Source organism: Bacillus rossius, chromosome 3, assembly GCF_032445375.1.
Source record: "Bacillus rossius redtenbacheri isolate Brsri chromosome 3, Brsri_v3, whole genome shotgun sequence".
NCBI classification, from domain to species: domain Eukaryota; kingdom Metazoa; phylum Arthropoda; class Insecta; order Phasmatodea; family Bacillidae; genus Bacillus; species Bacillus rossius.
Window position 1 is genome coordinate 10,823,027 of NC_086332.1, and position 22,816 is coordinate 10,845,842.

Below are 22,816 nucleotides of genomic sequence, written 5' to 3' on the forward strand. Positions count from 1 at the left end.
TAAATATATATATAAATAAACCCGAGGTTGGCCGGAGGTGAATATTAGGGCGTGTTCGTGCAGGGACAGAACTTGATGTACATCTAAGAGCCCGTCTACAATAGTCCGAACCTGTGCGTGGTCCGTGTCCTTATCCAAATGTGAGTGACGTCACATTGTCTCACCGAAAACTGCCCTGTCCACAATTGCGATGTCCGATGTCCGAAAGTATTGATTTCTAAAGTTGTCACCAGAGCGCAGTAAATGTGCCAAACCAAATGTTTTTGTTTATTGTTTTGATGCTTTGTAGTTTAAGATTGAACTTGTGAAAGTTATGTAAGTTATAAGTGACTAACAACACCTTCCATTTTTTTTTCAATAACAAAAACAAACACCACGTTTTCAAACGGGAACCGGAAATTCAAATATCGTGAGTGTTCTGTTCTTTTTCTGTGTCCAAAGTACTCAGGTTGGGACAAAAAGTTCAAATTGACGAATGTCTTCGGACCAGGTAGGTTCGGACCTTCGCCCACTTGACCCATGGCGTCAGAGGGTCACGTGGACCAATCAGCGACGAGTGTCCTTCGGACACGGTTTAGGACATTGCTATTGTAGACGGGCCATTAGGACTTCCTTGAAATAACTTTGTGATGCACGTGACGTATCCTTCCAGAGGTCGTCAGCATCGCTGCAGGAGAACAGCATGTCCAACCTGTACGACAGCTGGCGCTCGGAGTGGAACGGTTACTACTACAACGCCTACTACGGCAACTCGAACGCCGGAGGGGGAGGCGGCAGCAGCACCAGTGGATACGCCCGCCGCAGATCCGACTACGACACGAATTTCTGAATGTTTGAATAGAAGAGTACGCTGGAAGCGGTGCAGCGGTCTGAACAGGCTACAATAATTCCACGTGATACAGAATATCAGGACAAACTAACCAACCACTTGTAATACACACAACAATGTTTGAAACGCGCACAAGACAACGTTGTCCAAAACCATTATTTTTAACGTAGGCAATATCATAAGCAAAAATAACTTGTAATAATTTTATTTATGGCTTTTTGAAAATAAAATTAGTACTGCTTTTTAAAATAGAAGATAATTAAGATAAATATAATTTTCAATAACATAATTATCTTTGAATAAGAATGCCAAGTTATTAATAACTATTTATCTCTAGTCACCTGGCCAATTTTTTTCCAATATGTACTGCACTGTGAAATTACATACTTGGAAAATGTAACAGTTTTGTACACTCTACATAAGAAATTTTGTGGAATAATGCTGATGTTCATAAAATGCAGATAAGTCCTGATGTTCCTACAAGAATGCAGATATTTATACTATGAGTAGAATCAGGAAAACTGATTCCATCACATCATAAACAGTGATATTGAAGAGACTTAACTGAGATTGGGCAAATGAATACCTGGCAGCAGACATTTTTCTTAATGCAATTAGTAAAACAGGTGTGAGTTGTTCAATTCTGATGAGAGGGTTGCATGTGAGGTTGTTTATGAAGAATTGTGAAGAGGAAAAGCAGTAATTTAAGTGTTGTTTGTTGATCAAGACATACATCTGATATTTGTTTATGTATAAACGTAAAGCTATACAAACCAGATGTCAATTTGTAGTATTATATTAATATTGTACATGTTCTCACTACTCAGTGGTTTTTAACTATTATATTGAGATGTTAAATGTTTGGAAACTATTTTCGGAGCAATTTTTACACGGATGTACTTCATATACATGTAGTTTAAGATGTGTAGTTTATAGATCAGAATACGTCTAGGAAAGGTATGAAATAGTTTAGTTTAAATAAGTTATTAATATTGTAATACTAACACTGCCTCTGAAGCAGTGGGGTTGAAGGTTACAATATTAAAAGTAATTCCTTCTTTGTTTAACTGCATTGTACTCTTCTCTGAATCACTTTTATTTGTTGTTTTTATTGGTACATGCCTAAAATATAATTTTTATTACCCACATTATAATATTAAATATTTATTAGCAATAAGATAGTGGAAAACAATATTTATTTAATATTTTCATGGACATAGGTTAATGCAAGGGAGAATGGGGATATCTCCCCCCCAGAAATTAAAAGAAAAATCGATCAAATCTATTGTATCCACCAACAAAAGAAAAGAATCTGAAAGCAAACAGCTGCAAAGGAGGGTGTTTTTCATAAAATTAAATTTTTCCAAATTAGTCAGTGATCTCTTCAATTACTCACTTTCAGTTGAAAGTAACCAACCATCTTACATTCAATACACGTGGTTAAGTTAAATATTCTCTGTGAGCCCAGAATTATTTTCAGATGTGACTATTCAAATTGAAGTGTAAATGTGACCACTAAATCCTGCCGTAAGTATGGGGGTTTGCTCCTAATACTCCTATTTCCTCCACTGCCATCATTCTGCCACTCATATGCCCCCATTTGCCCTCCCCAGAATGGCAGAGGAGCCTCGAATAAAAAAAAAGCTGATCATGATATCAAGCTTTGTATTTTAAAGATAATGATGACTGTTCATGTTCGTACTATTATAGACTTCCGATAATCCGGCACCCAACGGTCCGGAATGCCCGATGGTCCAGCATGACCTATGGTTCGGCACCAGCGGGGAATGTATGGACTTTGCCAACTTAGCGTACTTTATCTATGGTTGAAAACGCTTTTCCAGGTAACACATGAGTGGTCGAAAGCGCTCTATACGAGCCTGGGATCATTCGGAAGTGATCAGCATGCTCATGTTTTTTGTTCAGCAGAACTCAGCAGTCATTGACAGCAAATTTAGTTTAGGTCTGTATTTGTGTTGAAAGGTTTATCTTTATGTTCCTGCTAAACAGTACTTGATGTAGAACGCCATAGTACAGGTGTATTTGATCTACAACTTAGCGTTTAGCTATAGCGGAAGGTATCGTAATTGCAAACTCCAGAATGTGCCAGTTCATCGGAAGTCTACCAAACCTAATCTGTGCAAAAAAATGTAAAAATTGAATATTATTAGCGTAGTTCCTTATGTTTTCTGTTGTGAACTGTGAAAATACTTTCCATGTAGCCTCATCATAACACTTCCCACAACCACACTTACATCTAACTCTAAGTGCATAATTAAATTCAATTTACAGGTACTGGCATACACACAAAATTAAAAAATTGGAAGTGTTTTAAAGTGCAAGTACATATTCACCAGCCTAAAAACAATAAAAATAATTCTTTTTTGTTCAATTTTCCACCTTCATACCCACTAATCACTTTTCAGGAAACTCTGACACTTTCATAAATAACACACATCAGTTTATATAATATATTCTCGGTACATGCAGTTGAATGGTGGAAACAATCATTTAAAATCAGTATAAAAATAAATATTTCCATAGCAGAAATATTTAAGTTTAGATGTACATATCTAATTTACTCAATTTTAAGATGAATCTGTTTTGTAACTCTTAGTATAAAATGGGATTCAATTTGTAATCAATATTATTTCCATTTTCTGACCATTTCTTGGACCCATTTTCAATAATTTTCAAAATGAAGTAAATCTAAAACTTATGGTTAAAATGTTTTTTTTTTTACTGAAACTAATGAATAGGAAAAATGAGTATGTCCAAAAACTTAAAGGGTTTTAAATTCTATTAAATATAGTACCGACATGTGTAGAGCACTTCATTATAAAATTATATTCATTGAACCTAAATTAACTTATATTTTAAAAATAATATTTATATACAAATAATGATTAAAATCTACACTGTTTATGGGAAATTAACATAGCAAAATCTCATTTATTAAAATTCATTACTAAAAACATGCATACCTAGATTAAAAGTAAATGAGAATGCATGATTTATATTAAAATGAAAACTTTAAAACTAAATATTCACATTTAAAACCTTACAAAAAAATTCAAAACTAAATTTCCTTGTTACATATACTGTGGATTTAATTTCATTATTTGATTTTTTTCCAGTGATTACAGCCATTCATTTAAATAGCCTAAACAATAGCACTGAATGATATGCAAAGTATCAAAATGTGCAAATTAGAATAAAAAAGATTTGATATGATGGAACTAATATATCACACATTTTAATGGAAATTTTTTTTAAGCCATGAAGAAAACTTGTTTATATAATATTTATTAATATTTTTGACATTTAAAATTTGCACTGGTGCTTGAACAATATAAAGAATTAAATATATTAGATGTTATATTTTATCGGAATTTTTATTTAATACTGATTGCAATTGTGTAAACTGTAACATGTTCTTCAGTGTTTTTGTTATGTTCCACGTGCACCTTTTTATTCCGTTGTTCCATACATGTTACAGATTGTCGCCATGCCGCACTTGTACACCAAAACCTGAGTCAGTCGTGCCACACTTAACCTCTTAATCTTCCTTCACTTATTCCCTATAACTATAGTCCCGGAAATTTCGTCGCGGTTTCTTCTGGCCTCAGGGTATAATTCAAAGTAATATTTTTTGTGCTCAACCCATGTTTGCTTTCCCATTGGTTTATTTCTTAGTGAGAACAATTTTTTCCTTTGTTAATAGCACTATCTGAATCGCTTACTTCTCTCCTAGCTGAACATCGTTGGCTCACGGTCGTAAAGGGGCGTGTCCAAATTAACTGAGTTCCAATCATGACCACACTACGATAGTGTGACGGTTTGCGTTCTAACTTGTGACTCAATGAACGCGCGAAATTTCCGTATCCCTAGGTATAACATAACATATCCCACAGTTTTCCTTTGACAAAATGAAATGTCATTTAACACTTCAACATGAGCAAAACATTTTACAATACTTGCATTAGTGTTTAATGTTATGGCATGTCATTTATTATGTCCATTTATTACTTATGATTCTGAAGTGACTTGTACTCAGTAGCTAGGTACTATTTTAAAGTATCTGTAAGACTTTGTAAGATATTACAAAGTAGGTACCGTTAAGATACCTACCAAACAAGGTGGCATGTGATTAATAAATAGCGGGTAAACTTTCTTTGATTTGAATTGGAGATTGTTTATATCTGTTGGGCAGCATATGTGTTCGTAAAAATACCTACATTGTATATTTGTCTAAAAATATAAATGTTAACATGATAAAGGTAGTAATAAAATATGTAGTAAAAATTCTATTTTCAAAGTTTTTCAAAAAGAGAGCCTTCATTTGGACATTAGGTGTGTTACTCATAAGTCATAACCAATAACATTTTTATATTTATAGAAGCAGCCTTGCTTGGTTAGTAGGTAGTACATTTTAACCATTAAAATTAGTGGTTTTAAATAAATTAATATCATGGAAATAACACTAGAACAAATTCTTCCCAACAGAATCACTGCTTGGATATTGCCACTATGTACCTTGTTAAAAAAAAAAAAAAAAACTAACATTTTGACTCCAATTGTAAATATAACTGTAAATATCTGTACATCTGTTTTGAGTTTTGTCCAGCAGTTTAAATCAGAAATTAGACCAATTGATATTAATAATAAATGAATCTACATTCATTATTTGAATGCACTGAAACTGCATTCATTATACTGTATTTTGTAAAAAAATATATTTGTTCAAATTGTTTTGTGTAATAAATATAAGCTATTAAAAATTATATCTTTAATTTCATATCCTTCCTGGTCACTGACATTCAATATTCGCATTATGAACCAATTACACCTATAATAATCCAAAAGCGCCTCTGCATTAACAAAAAAAAAAAAGAAATTCATCAGTTTGAAGGAATAATGAATTGAGATTCCAAAATTTATAGTTTTGTATTCTGACAAATTTTGCTGTAGAAAACTAAGGATTTCATTTTTATCATTTTTTTATTAATGTTTTACATAGGTATATTGCATGCATTGTGTACACATGTATAAAAACATTCAAATTTTGGTACCGTGTAAATAAACTTTCATGTATCGAAACAAGTAACCATGTTGTTGGAACTACACTAAACATACATAACATTATTAATAGCAGGAGAAACAAACATGTACATGAATAATTGAATATTTGCAGTTTACATATCCGAAAGCACAGTAAAATCAAAGTGAGACATTGATAAACTGAAATATACATTGCAACAGAATACGTAATATGTTCATACCTTTAAGAAATAACAAGTTTAAAAACTTTTTTGAAGTGAAAATTCTTTACTGAGGGACTACAATTTTCAAGCGTTACGAAAATTCTGATTACCTAAGGGAAATAGTTAAGTACTGACGTCGTACCGACCGGAGGCCATTAAGCCCGGTCTTGGCCCGCCAGTATTGGCTCCCGCTGGTGGAATGCACCCCTCGCAAACTCAACCCGGGACAAACGCGGCGTAGATACGCAAGTACTCCCAGTGTATAAATTTTGTCATGGAACTGCACCTGATGCAAACAACCGATAATAATTCACGGAGTAAGCTCATCAAGCCATCCCCTTAAATTAACACGTGATAAGTATAGATCTGCAAAATTCGCGGTTTCGATGACCTTCAGGATAGACTGCACATACCCCTGTACACTCGGGCAAATAACGCAAGTTCATTGGCTGCCGACTTGTAAGTCGTCTCAGCTGGTTTGTCTGTGATCCGATCCTTCTTTGGTTGAGCGTTTATAACTGGTTGAGATTCGTCCAGATGAACAGTAAGCCAATAGCAAAATCATCTAAGGGGTATATGTGTTTGAATTCTAGCCTATCACCGAATGAATCCGCGAATTTTGCAGGTCTCTAGTGATAAGAAATGTGCGTCTTAGAGCACGAGTGTTAGCCCCCTCCGGGCACAGTGTTCAATGAACGCCCTTAATTCTCATCGTGGCCTAGAGCCTTAATTTAAGTAAGAAACAAGGTGCCGAAGCAATATCCAGAACAAACCCACAAACAAAAACATAACCAGTGGTTTTTACCAACTAGTCAGTAGTCTTTAAGTTGACTCATATTTTTAAATAATATTTGTTCAATTTCTTAAACTAAAAGCTTTCATCGATATTTCATATTACATACAATGTCAGCATTAATATTCAAACAAGGGTCATGTACAATTAACAAGTAAGTATTCAATAAAAAACCGAATAACAGTAATTTCTTTGACTTGATGTAAGTTTTTGGACATACGCCATTGCTAAGAACTTTTTCTGTTGAAGAAAAACTAATAAATAAAATAAATAAATAAAAATAAAAATACTCAAAAAAATATACAAAAAACACACAAAATTAAGCAAACAATTGCTGTTGTCAACAAGGATATGAACACCACAAAATATTCCGAAACAGGAATATGGTCAGCAAACAAAGAAAAAACAAAGAAAAATGTACTAAGAGAACGAAAAAATCCCCACAAATGATGACAACACAAAAATATTGAAACCCAAAATAATTTAGCACAACAGTTGAAGCGAGACAAAAAACATGACAAAACGAAAAAACAAACAAATACAATAGTTTTACCTAAACAGAAACAAGCGACGTTTCGGGAACTGCTATCTGCTCCCGTCCTCAGGCAGAGACGCACATGGCACGGAAACACAGGTGCGACTCTGATAAATCAATTAATTTCTTTTCCAACTTCCTCAGAGAAATATGCATACCGGGTCCATACCGGGCATTGATGTTATCTTTAAAAGATTTGTGCAATGGGAGTGCATGACTTGATGTAAGTTTTTGGACATACGCCATTGCTAAGAACTTTTTCTGTTGAAGAAAAACTAATAAATAAAATAAATAAATAAAAATAAAAATACTCAAAAAAATATACAAAAAACACACAAAATTAAGCACCTGTGTTTCCGTGCCATGTGCGTCTCTGCCTGAGGACGGGAGCAGATAGCAGTTCCCGAAACGTCGCTTGTTTCTGTTTAGGTAAAACTATTGTATTTGTTTGTTTTTTCGTTTTGTCATGTTTTTTGTCTCGCTTCAACTGTTGTGCTGAATTATTTTGGGTTTCAATATTTTTGTGTTGTCATCATTTGTGGGGATTTTTTCGTTCTCTTAGTACATTTTTCTTTGTTTTTTCTTTGTTTGCTGACCATATTCCTGTTTCGGAATATTTTGTGGTGTTCATATCCTTGTTGACAACAGCAATTGTTTGCTTAATTTTGTGTGTTTTTTGTATATTTTTTTGAGTATTTTTATTTTTATTTATTTATTTTATTTATTAGTTTTTCTTCAACAGAAAAAGTTCTTAGCAATGGCGTATGTCCAAAAACTTACATCAAGTCATGCACTCCCATTGCACAAATCTTTTAAAGATAACAGTAATTTCTTTTCTTCACTCGTGGTTTGGCGCGCGGCGGAACTGCCCCCCCCCCCCCCCCCCTCAACCCTTCGTGCGGCAGCTCCCTCCGGCAGGGATGCCAACTTGGGGGTTTTCCCCCCAAATTTAGGGGGAACAAAGCTGCAATGCTGTTTTTTTTTTAGGGGGTAAATTTATTTAGGGGGATTTTTTAGCGGGTACATTATTTAAGAAAATTTTTGAGGGCGTGAATTTAAAGTGTATAACTTGAAAACAAAGTGAACAAAGAACAGCAACACAAGTGGCAAAAATAATTTTAGCTCTCAAATGGGTTTACAATTGCAACTTTAGGGGTTTTTAATAGCAATCTAGGGGGATTTGAAGTTGGTCCTAGGGGGAACACTCTAAAGGAGTTGGCATCACTGCCCTCCGGCAGTCCAGATCAGCTCGCGGCCCGGGGTGGATGTGTTCGTGTGTTCGTTCCGTGGGGAACCTTCAATTTAGTAACTTACCGATTCTTCACTCTGGTATATATAGTCATGAACAAAATCCTTTGTAACGTCAATTCCCCACGCGACCCCCAGTCGGCTTTTACGGTGCAGGGCTTAACCCGGCCGTCGTAATTCCTGCCTTAAGGCCGCGGGCCACGGGGCCGCCTTAAGGTCAGTCAGTTTACGGACCTCGCCGACTCCAGGACAACCAACGAACTCCCCTCTTCTAACGGACTGCCTTAGGGAGGGACAATCATAATTAATCAAGAGTAGTGTCGTGTAATATCGTGTATCAATTATGTCCAAATTATCAACCAAGAGTAGTGTCGTGCAATATCGTGTACCCAAATATGATTGTTAATAAATACGTGTACCATACGTTTTCAGTTCCAGTGTGTGTACTGCATCTGTAGTTAGGCATCAGCCACCTTATGCTGAACAGGAAGTGTCACCATTGTCTACTAGCAGTTAATACCACCCTTAAGATACAGCCACCGAGTCTAGGGAAGCACGCTGGTGCCGATCCACCCACCCCATTGGTTAGACGTACGAGCTAACCTGGCGCCCTCCCGGAAAAACACACCATAAAGCACCACCAGCCCCTTAAGACTCGCCGAGGGACTCGAACCCGAGACCCCGGCCGATGGCATTTGGCGCCTCTGCGTGTGGCAACAAACAGAAAAATGCAGTAAATTTCAGCAAGAAAAACACCCGTCAGGCAACAAACGGACAAAAAACTAGTGAAATTTTTTTTTCGAATTATTTTCACGCAATTCCCAACTTCAAGCGACAACGCGGACACGACGGCGCGACGAGGCGAGCGGACAAAGGATCTCTCTTTCCCCCCCCCCCCCCCCCACCCTCAAGCGATCGCCTCGCTAAAACAAGCGACGCGGACGAGCGATGTCACGAGCCACTTCCCCCTCTCCTCAGCGGCCGTTTTCTCTGTCCGCTTTGTGCGGTGTACCGAGCGCCCTCCATTCTGCTTTGCGCGACGTTCGCAAAATCCCTTTCCACCAGGCAGTGGATCGGCGCGCGCCAAGGAGCATGTAAGAAGATCTGGAGTGGACATGTGTAGGGCGAGAGCGAAGCCAGCCGGTTGCGAAGAAGGGTTGAAAAGAAAGAGGAAGAGAGCGTATTTCTACTGCAAACGCAGCCCCAGCCCACTTGTCCTTGAGGTTTGAGTGGCGCTGGTGTGCGGCTACAATGGTGATTTCCTGTAGCGCATATGGCTGTACAAATCGATGGAATTCCAAGCCGGATGGCGTTGCTTTTCACATGTATTAAAGATTTTTTTTTCATTTGTTAACTAAATTAATTCCCAAAACTTTTGAAGCATCAGAAAAAAGTGGCAAATTTTTTAAACGGAAGTAACTAATCTTCGAACTTTTCGAAAAACCTAAGAAAACTATTTAACAAAGAGAAGTTGTTTCAGTTGTAAGTATAATTCTTTACTTTTTTCATAGATTTCCAAAACGTGACGATCAACGAAAGATCTGGGAAAAAGCGACAAAGCGGAAAAATTGGACTGCGTCTCCGAACCATGCATTGTGTACAGTGCATTTTGAAGATAAATGGGTCTTAAGAAGCGAAAATCTAACTCGATTAAAGGATGATATGGTGTTCGGTATATTAAGGTTTCCCTCAAAGGAACGGTTTCACAATGCTTTTAAGATATTAGATAAATCCCAACATAAGTTTAAAACATTTCTCTTAAAAGTGTGCTTCGTAGCATTAAAAGACGTGCCTTAATTATTTTGCAAATTTATCATTGTTATCGTGACGATGTCAGGGGTTTTCGTATTTTTTAAGAAATATAGTACAGTATGTATTAGCAACTACGTTAAGAATTGTTATTTTATTCACACAGAGAAAAGAAATACAAAATGCTAAAATTTGGCGTCTGTCTTTTTATATCCTATATAGGCTTGTTATTATATGTGTGTTGTAACATGTATAAAAATGTTAAATATATTCAACAATATTTGGTAATTATATATATTTAAAAACTTTTATGTACGCTACTTGAAACTACGTGAAAGGTTTTCAGTCTATAAAGGCCTATTCTATGATTTTTTTAAATTATTAATTCTTATGCAAACAATTAATAAAATTGAAAGTTTCTTACATTGTCAGTATATGCATAGCATTACAGTTATTACAAACAATTCTCTACCAGTGTTTAGCTAAGGTTTGCATGTTACGTTGGTTGAGTAAGTAGACTGGAACATGAACATGATATTGAAAAGACTTCTAACTTCTACTAATACACGTATATTACAAGAGATTTGTAATAGATTAAATGAAGTAAGTAAGAATTAGTTTTTTATAAACGTTGTGTATGAAATTATAAAATTTGAGAAGTATAATAACAAAAAGAAGTGCGTTACGAAGACATATGTCGGTAGTGTTACCCAGTGAAACATTATTCCCACTTCAACTCTCTGTAAAAATAAAAGTATGGGGTTGAATGCGTCAAGAGTGGTATATAAATAAAATTTGAAGATTCTTCCTAATTTCATACGCAGGTGTCCCCCACCTATAGTTGCAAACAAAAATTTTTCCTCGATGTTGAAATTTACTCTGCGTATTCACAAAAAAATTTGGCAGTAAATAGGTATTTAATTTTTAAAAATGAAAGTATTCATGTTTCGAAAAAAAGATTAAAGAGGTGTGGGAAAGAATGTTTACAGATAATCCAGTAAAATTTTCAGTTTGATTGTTTTGATAGTTTCGGAGCTGTTGCGAGTTTAGTTTGGAGGATTTTACGGCCGCGCGAGACAAGTTTGGCTCGTTTTCGTTTTCTTCCAGCGTAGGAAGCAGGGAATAAACGCCGATACCCGGCTTCACCTCGCAGCCTTTGCTGGCCTTCCCTTGTCCTCTCCAGATGTATTACTGTATATTAGCTCCATGGCGCGCGCACCCGAGTTTGCGCATTTCTTCTTGTGCGACTGTCCGGGCACCCAACCCGCGGATCAGCCTAGCAGGGTTGTAGCATTGCAAAATGGGTCATAAGAATATTAAGAATAAGTTTGAGGTGAAGGATATTTTTTTTTTTGTTGATATAGAGAACAGTTCAGATATGTTAAAAATTGTTATTAATTACTCTTTTTAAATTTCATGTAAAGTCTTAAAATACTTATTTTCCCGAGATATTTAATTATTAATTTGTGGGTTAACTCCAGCTCATAACTAATTTTGATATATGATTTCATTAATTGTTTTATTTAAGGCAATGGAGAAGATAATTTTACAGGACATAATTTTTAAACTAAAATTTTGAATGTGAATTTCAACTTCAATTGCTAAAATTTGAATATTATATTTAAATTAGTTGGGTAAATTTTGAATTCTATTGAGATTGTAGTGGAATAATTCGAGAACAGTCTGGAAAGCCCAGAAGGAAGAGCGGACAGGCGCGACACACTGGCGCCAGCAAGTTATTTTCCTCGTTGTAAATGCGTTGTTGGGGATTTACGCGTCACGTGGACGCATAGCTTTCGCGACGGTCTGGAAGGTTCTCTGGAGGCTACCACTAGCCAACCAATCAGGGCGAGTCCTGGCGTGGTGTGATGCGCTCGGCCAAAATTCCTTATTTGGGCATGTTGATGAATGCTGTACTGTGATTGGTCGGTTGGCCCACGGGGTTGCTTCCCTTGTCTTCACCTATACAAGGGAGGTAATCTCGTCTACCAACTCAGTAGTCGCTCGATTGTCGTCCAGTCCGGTCGCGTCGTCGGCAACTCGCACAATATTATGGAGTTGCACTAAGGGAAAATTTCACGCCTAGGGGCTGGGGCCAGGCCGTAAATTTTAACCTAAAGATTTTTTTCGGAATCATGTAACTATAAATTTAGGCCCTAGGCGTCGGTGACGGCCCAACTTCGCGCGACTTCGGTCAGTGCGCGACCGTACCTTGAGTTACATCGCTAACCAAGGGACAGTAATAAATTCTATTTTTTTTTGTGAGCGACAAGAATCAACGACCATCAACAGAAAATGTCTGGTATGGTATGCATTTGGACCTCATCCTATCAAAATTCAAGGACTTCGAAAAAATTTGTAGAACAAAAACTGTGCAAGTAACAAAGCTTTAGAACCAAATTTGTCTGAATTGTGTTGTCATGTAACTGAAAAAACTATCGTTTCTTTGGTTTGAAACGAAATAAACAAAAAGTAATGCAATAAACTCTTTCATTTCCAATTTAAAACATATTTTGATGTAACTAAATATTATCTGAATCGACCATCGTAATCATAAATTCTTAAAGAACATTGTTTGTATTGTTACATTTCTATGTGTTAGCCGGGCCGCAAGGAATGTAACAGGGTGTTCACAATTAGTACTTTCATACTAGATCTAGTACTTTTATAAGTTTTTTGGTGGTCTAGTACATTTACTCTCAGATCTAGTACTTTTTCCTTTAATATAATAACATTACAGTAACGCCAATTTGTTTCAGTAAAAATGCCCAACAACAAACCCCATTTATTCAGGCATATTTTTTGTTCCTGGCTTTTATTCTGCCGACAGTAATTAATTTAAAATTAGATTATCAAAGTACTGAATATCGTCTTCATGTTCTGATTTTATCAGTGGGAGAGAAAAAAATGAAAATGATAATGAAATATTACATGAAACCTCAACATGTTAAAAAAAACCAATTTGAAAAAATCCAGCTGACAACGGCCAGTTTTTAGACATAAGCAAAGTTTATCTAGGAGCGAGAGGGGAAGCCCTTTTGATGGGATTAGACAAGAACATAGTTCCGCCAAGTGATGCAACACAATTGAAAGTTAAATGTTTGTCCTTCTTTGTTGAATTTTGCTTCCAAGTTTTAAAACGAATAAATTTTAACGACTGTGTTCTAAAAGGTTTAGCAATGCTGAGTCCAGAAAAGTGCAAATCAGACAACAATCACAATATAATGCCACTAGCCAAACATTTTCCTAATGTTATTGAAAAAAAAATTACGAAAACATGGATAGGGAATGGCGTTTATTGAAGACTCTAGAAGCACTGTAGAAAGACAACGAATTTATGGATTTTTGGAATACAGTTTTTGGAATGAAAAATGCTGTAAAAGACCAAATGTTCCCTTCTTTAACAATGTTCATTAAAGCCATGCTATGCCTACCTCATTCAACCGCAAAACTGAAAGAATATTTTAAGCAGTAACATTGAACAAAAATAAAGTTAGAAACAAAACAAAGAAAAATTGAAGAACACATCAGCTGCAGAGTTTACTGTTTCAGAAGAACTGATTAAGTCAGCAAGCTCTGCTAGAAAAAAAATGAATAAATATATATCCTAGAGTTTAATTTGTGAATGGAAACTCGGAAAATGTGTAAATATTGTTACGATTTTCCGCGGGGGTTCGTAAAGGATAGCCCAATTAAAGATTGTATTTCACACACAGTTTTATTTATTTCCACTACTTATGTCACTTACAATTAATATTCTAAGATGGCAAATAATTAACTACACTTAAAGAAATGTCTATTCCCCCAGTCACTCGTTCCACACACCTCGCTGGGCCGCAACTCTGGCGCAACTCTCGCCGCAGCACCCCTCGTAGGTCTCCGCCGCAGGACTCCGTCGCTGCACTCCGCCGCCGCCGTCACACCTTTCGCCGAGATCCCACTCGACGCCTCACTCGGAACTTCACTGATTCCGCCGCGCCCGCGACTCTATCGCCCGGAAACTCCGCCGCGGGAAAACTCCCGACTCCACTGAACTCACTCACTTCCTGCCCTGGAACCTTCGTCCAAGGACTTCGCCACTCTGCCGCACCCGCGGCACTATCGCCCGGAAACTCCGCCGCGGGAGAACTCCCCACTCAGACTCACTCACTCAGACTCTCTCACTGACTGACGTCCTCGGGCCTACCTCCTTATATAGCCCTTGGGTTCCCGTCCAGAACAATCGGGTATGTCTCCGAGATATCGCGCGACCTTCGCCATCGAAATGTCCAGAAACGCGTCGTGAGTCCTGTCGAAGGACGCGGCGGCTGCTCAAAGAACGCCGATAAACGCAACAGCATCGGGTTCCCACAAAATGCTCCGATAAACATGTCTGAGTCCTTTTATGCCGCAGTGCAGCCTCTTTTAAGTAACTCGATCTGAGGCAGGTGCGCGCTGCAACGGTCAGGATGTTGCGAGACAGTATGGCACGAGATACCAGGGAGAGGATGCGGGTGGAAGGGGGCGCAGACAGGCCGAACGAGCGCGGCGACGCCAAGCACTGCAGCCAAGCGCGATCGTAACAATATAATATTTAGTCAATGCACGTTTACTGCAAAATTATTTCTAAAACAAAACTATTTTTTGCAATTTCTAAACATTAAATCTAATCACATGTAGTATGTTAAGTGCAGGATTAATACATGGTGCATGATAGTTTCTACGTCACAGCAACTCCAAATGCATGCTGGTGATAAAAAAATGGACTGAGGTGAAGTTAGCTTCGAATCCCAGCTTCAGATCGGAACGCATACCGTAGTTATGGTACAGTGTGATAAAATACAGGAAAGGCAGCAAAAGTGCAAGGTGGAAAAACGACATAAGTGCCTAACGCTAAAAATTATATTAATATAAATAAAAATACCATTGTAATGAATTTTAGCTACAAGTTGACCGTCACTAGGTTCGTGTCTACTAATTTGCCCTTAAAAATACCTCTTGAAAGTTCCAGAGTGTATTAAAGTGCCATTTTTAAATACACGCAAAATCAAAAATAAAATTTGTAGCAGGTGTAGCGCATTACTGATTATTAAGCACACCTAGTACTATAAAAAAACAAATTAGCTTAATGGCGACCCGCATTAGGTTCGGGTCTACTGGCTCGTGAAAATACCACTGACAGCTACAGAGTGTATCAAAGTGGCATGTTTGAGAGCATTTAAATTTGAAAATAAAATTTGTAACAGGTGTAGCGTATTACTGACTATTAAGCATACCTAGTACTATAAAAAAATTCTCAGTTTCATGGCGACCAGCATTAGGATCGAGTCTACTGGCCCTTGAAAATAACACTTGACAGCTCCAGAGGGTATCAAAGTGACATGTTTGAGAGCATGTAAATATGAAAATTAAAATTGTTACAGGTGTAGCATATTACTGATTATTAAGCATACCTAGTACTGCAAAAAAACATATAAGCTTCATGGCGACCAGCATTAGGTTCGGGTCTACTGGCCCTTGAAATACCACATACGCCAACCATTAGTGCTCCTCGAATCCGCACAGACCGCTATGGCGCATCGCCGCCTCGCCCTGAGCGAGCGTGTGCGACGTGAACGCACCTGGGTGCAGGGTGGTGCAACGCCTCGAACATAAGCTGCCCTGCCTAATCAACTGTCGCCCGCGCGAAAGTCGACCACGGGGGTACTGTTAGGTGACCTGATTACCTGGACTTTGAAATTAACATTCAGCACTCTTAAAAACAATATTAATTAAGTAATGGCTATGTTTAAATATTAATTGTAATTCTGGACTTTAGCGCGATCAGGCGGCGTGCATGGCCCGGGATTACTTTGCACACGACACGTTTTCGTGGGAGCGAGGCTGGGGAGTCGTGCGGACGTCACAGCCATCGCCAGTTAATCACCGCCCTCCAAGGAGACTAGTCGCGAGTCGCCCGTGGAGCCTCTTGACCTCCGCCCTTGCCATCTCTACCGGAATTGCGTGAGTTTTCAGCCCATCAGAAACGTGTCCTGTAGAGCGCGGCTCCCAGTAAGCGGGTCATGCACGACGCAGCGCATGTATAGCGTGCCTGACAATAAATCACTTTAAATTGAGCCTCCGCGTATTTGTTACAATGCCCGTAGCATAGCATCCCTGGTGGCTAAAACAGCCGGGGGTAACTCTGACGGAGCGACCCTTACTACCTGCCGGCCACATGGCGACGTCACACCCTGAGTCAAGAGTCTCGGCTACGCACTAGCACGTAGCTATTATTGCTAGTTGGCGCCCAGAAGCAACTCCACACCCTCAACATCACCTCGGTAGAAGGCAGAAGGCGTCAAATGGCACCCACCTAGTGTGGCAACATAACGCCGCAAACGCCATCCGAATCGCAGAAAATCCGGCAGAGTTATGCGTAGGAACAGCACAAAGGGGAGAGAAAGCGCGCGCAGACGTGCAGGGACACGCCGGGGTAATCAGGCCACACAACCCCCCTCCCGCCCTCTGATCGTTCGCTCACACCCTCCCGCATTCCACGGTTCCACACCACCCCCCTCCCGCGAGCAGATTGTTCGCTCACCCCCTCCCGCCAAACCCCTTGTGGGAGAGTGGACTGCCCCGACCGATCGCGCGCCGAGGACAAACGAGCGCGCCCGAAGATCACCGAGACGCCAGAGTACGTCACCAGCCGCGGCCGCGTAAACATCCGCGAGGCGCGTGCGTGCGGGCAAGACCGCTCGATCGTAAGCGCAAGGGGGCGCACACCCGGATCTGCCCGCGCCCGCCACTGATGCTTCAACCCGACGCTCGGGTCAGACAGCCGCAGATCGCGCATGGACAAGAGGCCGGACATAGCCATCACCATGGATAGCTATTGCGCCGGGTGCGGCAAGCCGCACACCACCAGCCACAACACCGGTGAGTACCCCCACCTGTACTGCACCTGCGAAATGGTACGCGTCAAGACGGAGGGGCAGCCCAGAGCCCAAGCGGGTCCCCAGTACGCCGCTATCCACTGTCCCGGTTACCGAGGCGAGGTAGCGAAATGCCAGCAGTGCGGAACAATTAAACAACGCCATGCGCAGACGCGCTGGAATTCGTAAATTTCCTGGACGAAATTTTTCTGTGTGGGGGGTGCGAGCGATGCGCACGAGAGCACCCAAGGGGTCAGCTAGCTACCACGTCCCGCCCCCCCACCGGGCCTATTACCCTCCCGGAGTTCGCGGGCCTCAATCACGAGGATCCGCGCATGTTTTTGCGAGCATGCGAGGCGAGGCTCGTGCGGCACCAGATACAGCGGGAAAAGAGTGGGCAGAACGCATGAGCGCGCAGCAGCGGGGGGAGGCACCGAGTGGTGGGCCCAGGCGGGCAGCTACGACGTAGACTGGGAGGACTTCGCCCGTCAGCTGGAGGCGCACTTCAATGACACCCGAGCCCTGAACACATGTCGAAGTGAGATGTTCAGCCGTTGCCAAGAAGACAGGGAGACGGTGGAGACGTTTGTTTATAACAAGCTCAGACTATACCGCCGCCTAACACCCGTGGGTCAAACTAGCGACATACTTTCCTTCATAGTAAAGCTAGTGTCCCCCGAACTTCGCCCATTCTTACGCGAAGCAGTGATTCGCGGGCTGGACATTTTTCTCGCACAAGCACGAGCCGTAGAGCATTACCTCAAATAAGCTCGCAGCTCCAAGGGCGTCGCGACGCCCCGGTCAGCCCCGTACACCAAGGGGGCGGCGTGCGCAGAGGACTAACTCGCCGTAGTGCAGTACACGGGCCCGCCGCCGCCGAGGGGCAACTACCGGCCTACCGACCCGTCCCCAATGGGGGAGGGGATGCCCCTACCAGGCCCTCCTCACCGTGGTGCAGTACAGACGCGTCGCGACGACCACCGCGGGGGAACACAGGGCGCCCAGGACAGCCGGCCACTGCGCGACAGAGCAGTACCACTGGCACACGGTGTGCCCGACCCGCGAGGCAGATGGCGAACACGAGGGGGCGAGGTGAAGCTCCCGGGAAACTCCGTCTAGGGGGCGGTGATGCAGCTGGCCACCACCACCCAATTAACAGCCCAGCTCCGCCGAGAGACGCACCCCGGCGCCGCGGAACCACCCAGCCGCCGCCTCGCCTACCTATCACAGCTGGAGGGGGCCCGCCTCACCTGTTCGCGAAGTTCGCGGCCCGCCCCAGGTCGCCGGCATACGATGCCGCCAACCTGGCATTGGCACCGCCCCCGCATGCTGCTGCGGGGGCCACCCAGCTGCCGTCTCACCCACCTGGCACGGGTGGGGGCTGCCCACCTCACCTGTTCGCGATGTTCGCGGCCCGCCCCAGGTCGTCGGCGAATGCCGCCGCCCTCGCACTCTGCTGCGGGGGCCACTCAGCCGTTATCACACCCACCTGGCGTGGGTGGGGGCGGCCCGCCTCACATGTTCGCGGCCTGCCCCAGGTCGCCGGCGAGCGACGCCGCCCACATTACGTCGGCACCGCCCCCGCAAGCTGCTGCGGGGGTCACACAGCCGTCGCCCTACCTACTTGGTGCTGGTGGGGGTGGCCCGCCACACATGTTCGCGGCCTGCCCCAGGTCGCCGGCGAGCGACGCCGCCCACATTACATCGACGCCGCCCCCGCAAGCTGCTGCAGGGGCCGCCCAGCCGTCGCTTCACCCACCTGGTGCGAGTGGGGGCGGCTCGCCTCACCCGTTCACGGCCTGCCCCAGGTCACCGGCGAGCGACGCCGCCCACATTACATCGACACCGCCCCCGCACGCTGCTGTCGGGGCCACGCAGTTGCCATTTCACCCACCTGGCGTGGATGGGAGCGGCTCGCCTTACCCGTTCGCGGCCGGCCCCAAGTCGCCGGCGGGCGAGGCCGCCCACCTGGCGTCAGCGCCGCCCCTGCACGCAGCTGCGGGGGCCACCCAGCTGCAGTCTCAACCACCTGGCGCGGGTGGGGGCGGCCCGCCTTACCTCGTGGCCTGCCCCATGTCGCCAGCGAGCGACACCGCCCACCTGGCAAGTGCGCCGCCCCCGCACGCTGCTGCAGGGGCCACCCAGGGGTGTCGGCCCAGGCTGGGCCGAGTGGGGCCCGAAGCTGTTGCGCTGATCCGCATCCCGGTGGAGCTGAACGGCCAGCCCATCACCGCGCTGGTGGACACCACGGCCACGCATACCTACGTCGCTGCCCACCTCATCCCTGAGGCGGACATGGTGCGGGAGGTCGACATCTTCCAGCTGGCCACCACTGAAGCCAGCACGTTCACGACGGGGCGTGCCCAGGTAAGGGTCGGCATAAGGGATTTTGTGAGTAGCACCAGTGCCCTAGTGGTGCACGATCTCCGCGATGACCTGATCCTGGGGCTGCCCTGGTTGGAGCAGGAGGACGCCACAGTCAAGGTCCGGGGGAAGCGGGTCCATGTGGGGACCAGGGGCCGACGGACGGTATATGGACTCAACTACAGGACCCAGCCACCGCGGGGCGAGCCCTTCCACCTGGTGGACCTCCGCCATGGTGTACCCCCCTTACATGTGCCCATATTTGATGCGGTCTTGGGGCAGCAGCCCCAGGTGTTTGCCGCCGCGGACCTACTGCGCCGCACCACTATCACAGAACATTGCATACCAACCATACCACACTGGACCCCTTTCGAGAAGCCCTTTGGGTTTGGACCTCGCGAGCGGCTCGCTATCAGGGATAAAATCACAGAGATGTTAGAGGATGGCATCATCGAGCCAACAGAATCCCCATACAACTGCCGGATCGTCATGGCTAGCAAAAAGGACGGATCTCTCCGTTTTTGCATTAACTTCAAGCCTGTCAACGACATCACAATCCCAGCACCACCACCCCTCATTAACATCACTGAGGCACTCACCGGGCTGGGGGACGCCCGCATATTTTCGTCTCTCGACCTCAAGTCGGGGTACTGGCAAGTCCCAGTACGTCCCGAGGACCGCCCCAAGACAGCGTTCACGGCCCCCGATGGGTGGCGCTTCCAGTTCTGTGCGATGCAGTTCGGGCTGATGGATGCCCCTGCGACGTTCCAGACCATGATGGTCCGCGTCCTGGTCGGGTACACTCTACGTGTGTTTACTTATTAAGCCCTCACGCCAGTCGCAGTTGAGGGAGAGCGTTCGATTAGAGCCGGCTAATCCCGTAATTGGTAAATTGCGGCGCGTGGGCCCACCTGTGTAGACCACGGCTCGCTACTAAATTAAAAACACGTCTACGATTGGATGTAGCCTGTGCCTGTGCACTGGGCGATTAATTAGAGTTCTGGGGTGGCGGGAGACGGCCCGTACCGTATACTGCACGGCCCCACGTAATGCTTTGTGTGGGGCGTGTTAAATTGACGAGGCTGGGTTAGGCCCTACACCGGAAAAGGACCGGGCGCACACGGGGAGTATTTAAAAAAAGGTTTCGGTTGTGACTATAATTACCAGATACGAATGATAATGCTAATTTGGGGCGGTTTGCGTTACCTCACACATTTCACTACTGAATTTAGGCTGAAGGCCGCAAGGGTTGCACTCACAGCTGTTTTAGTAGAAAGCTACACATGAGTGACCCAGGCACTCCTATGTCGCACTCTATTAGTTAGGGGCTTTTGTTTGTTTCTGATTAATTAATTATTGTGTGGGGAATTTTGTAGGCCCGGGGAGTGCGTTGCATGTGTAATTAAAATGGTTCGCTATTCTCTACCTTGGGCTGCGGTCCGCTCACTTGACTCAGGTGGGCCATGGCTAGGGGTGCTTTCCGTTAGCGGAGCCGAGTACTGGCGGGTGCAGGTCGGGCTTTGGGGTGGCCTTCGGCCGTACGATGTCAAATCAAGTCGACCCGAGGACTTTCGGGAATAGCAATTTTCATTCACCCACATGACCAACTTTAATCTAAGGCTTTGTACCAAGCTGGCTCTGCCTATTGCGTGATTGATTACCCACAGGATCGTGATCCTTTTATTGTACTAGGGTAAAATGTTAGTGTCTTGATTTGTATGCACGTATAATCATCGGGGGATGGACATGGGTCTGTAGGATAATTTGTATGTACATCCAGCATCACATATATCATGTAGGTAGGTACAGTAATTTGTATATACATCCAGCACTGTGTATTTCATGTAAGGTAATTTGTATGTATGTCCAGTACGTACTATATTGCACGTATCTCATGTCAAGGCAGTGTTGCAGTGATGCTGCACATGTAGCTTCCAACATAAGGATAACAGCAGGTCAGTAAATTAGCAACTACATAGTCGTCTGAGATAGGCATGCCGTGCTGAGCTTCGGCTCTGTGCTAATATGAGCCATGTTAGCGCAGCACCATGTACGAATGTTACATTATTAATAAAATTAATCTTAGTAGAATACCTAAACCTAAATAAATAACTACTGCCTAGCAAGAGCCTCCCCCCCTTATGGTTACAACAGCTAGGAGTGTTCTGTTAGGTCATCACCTGCCACCTGCTGGCCACGTGGGGACTGTTGGAATGTGTTGCCATGTTGATTTTATTTTGTAAGAAGTTTCTTAAACAGGTGTTGGGAACAATGATTTTGGGTTGTACTGTTGGTACTTAGATCGTGAGTGTTTCTTCTAAATAAATGTATGTGGGAAGCTTTATGTGAAATGTGTTTTAATAAAGGACTGAAGTATGTGGACTGATACAATATTTTCTCATTCCTGCATATTATGGCAATAATCTAACAGGTTATGGGCCCAGGCAGTGCTCTAATAATTTGAGTGAAGAAATAATAGGTGGTTCAGCGTGAATGTAATTATTGCTGTGGTATCAAGATGGCAAAGAAAATGGAAGATATTGAAAAGTTGAGAGAAGACAATTGGTTTGCATGGTCGCGACGAATGCAAGCGGCACTAGAGCAAAAACGATGGTGGGATGCTATTGAACCGGGATATCCTCACAATAATGATGCAATTTTAACACCTAAGCAAGTGGCGAAAGATAAAGATGCACTCAACTACATTATTCAAAGAATTAGTGACTCACTATTAATTGATGTGGAAACATGCGAACGAGCCAGAGACGCATGGCTTACTCTGCGAACGGTATGTATTGATTTGGATCCTCTACATGTTGTAACAACACTAGAAGAGATGGTAACATTCAAAAAAACTAGTGACATGTCCATGAGAGAGTATGTAAATAAAGTGTTGGTGTACTGCAGAAGGTTGGAAGAGAATGAACTAGTGTTTACCGATGCTGCGCGAGCTGCATTCTTACTTTTGGGGTTACCTAGATCCAAATATGGGTCACTAATAAGAAGCATTCATTTGGCAGATGGTCTTAACCTACAAAACGTGAAAAATAAATTGTTGTTAGAAGAACGACAGGAGAGGCTGGAGCGTGATGAAGATGAAGCCAAAGCGTTCACCGCGAGGGCAGAGAGAAGTTATTA

The 22,816-nt window shown here is 43.0% G+C and overlaps 1 protein-coding gene across 1 annotated transcript in view; it reads left to right on the top strand.

Moving 5' to 3' along the window:
* LOC134530206 (mucin-2) overlaps positions 1-5,610 on the top strand; it is a 466,453-nt gene extending 460,843 nt beyond the window's left edge. The window contains exon 8 of the mRNA XM_063364870.1: positions 653-5,610. Coding sequence (XP_063220940.1) covers positions 653-829 — 177 coding nt within the window. The 3' untranslated portion in view covers positions 830-5,610. The remainder of the gene's footprint in view (positions 1-652) is intronic.
* The last annotated feature ends 17,206 nt before the right edge of the window (positions 5,611-22,816 follow it).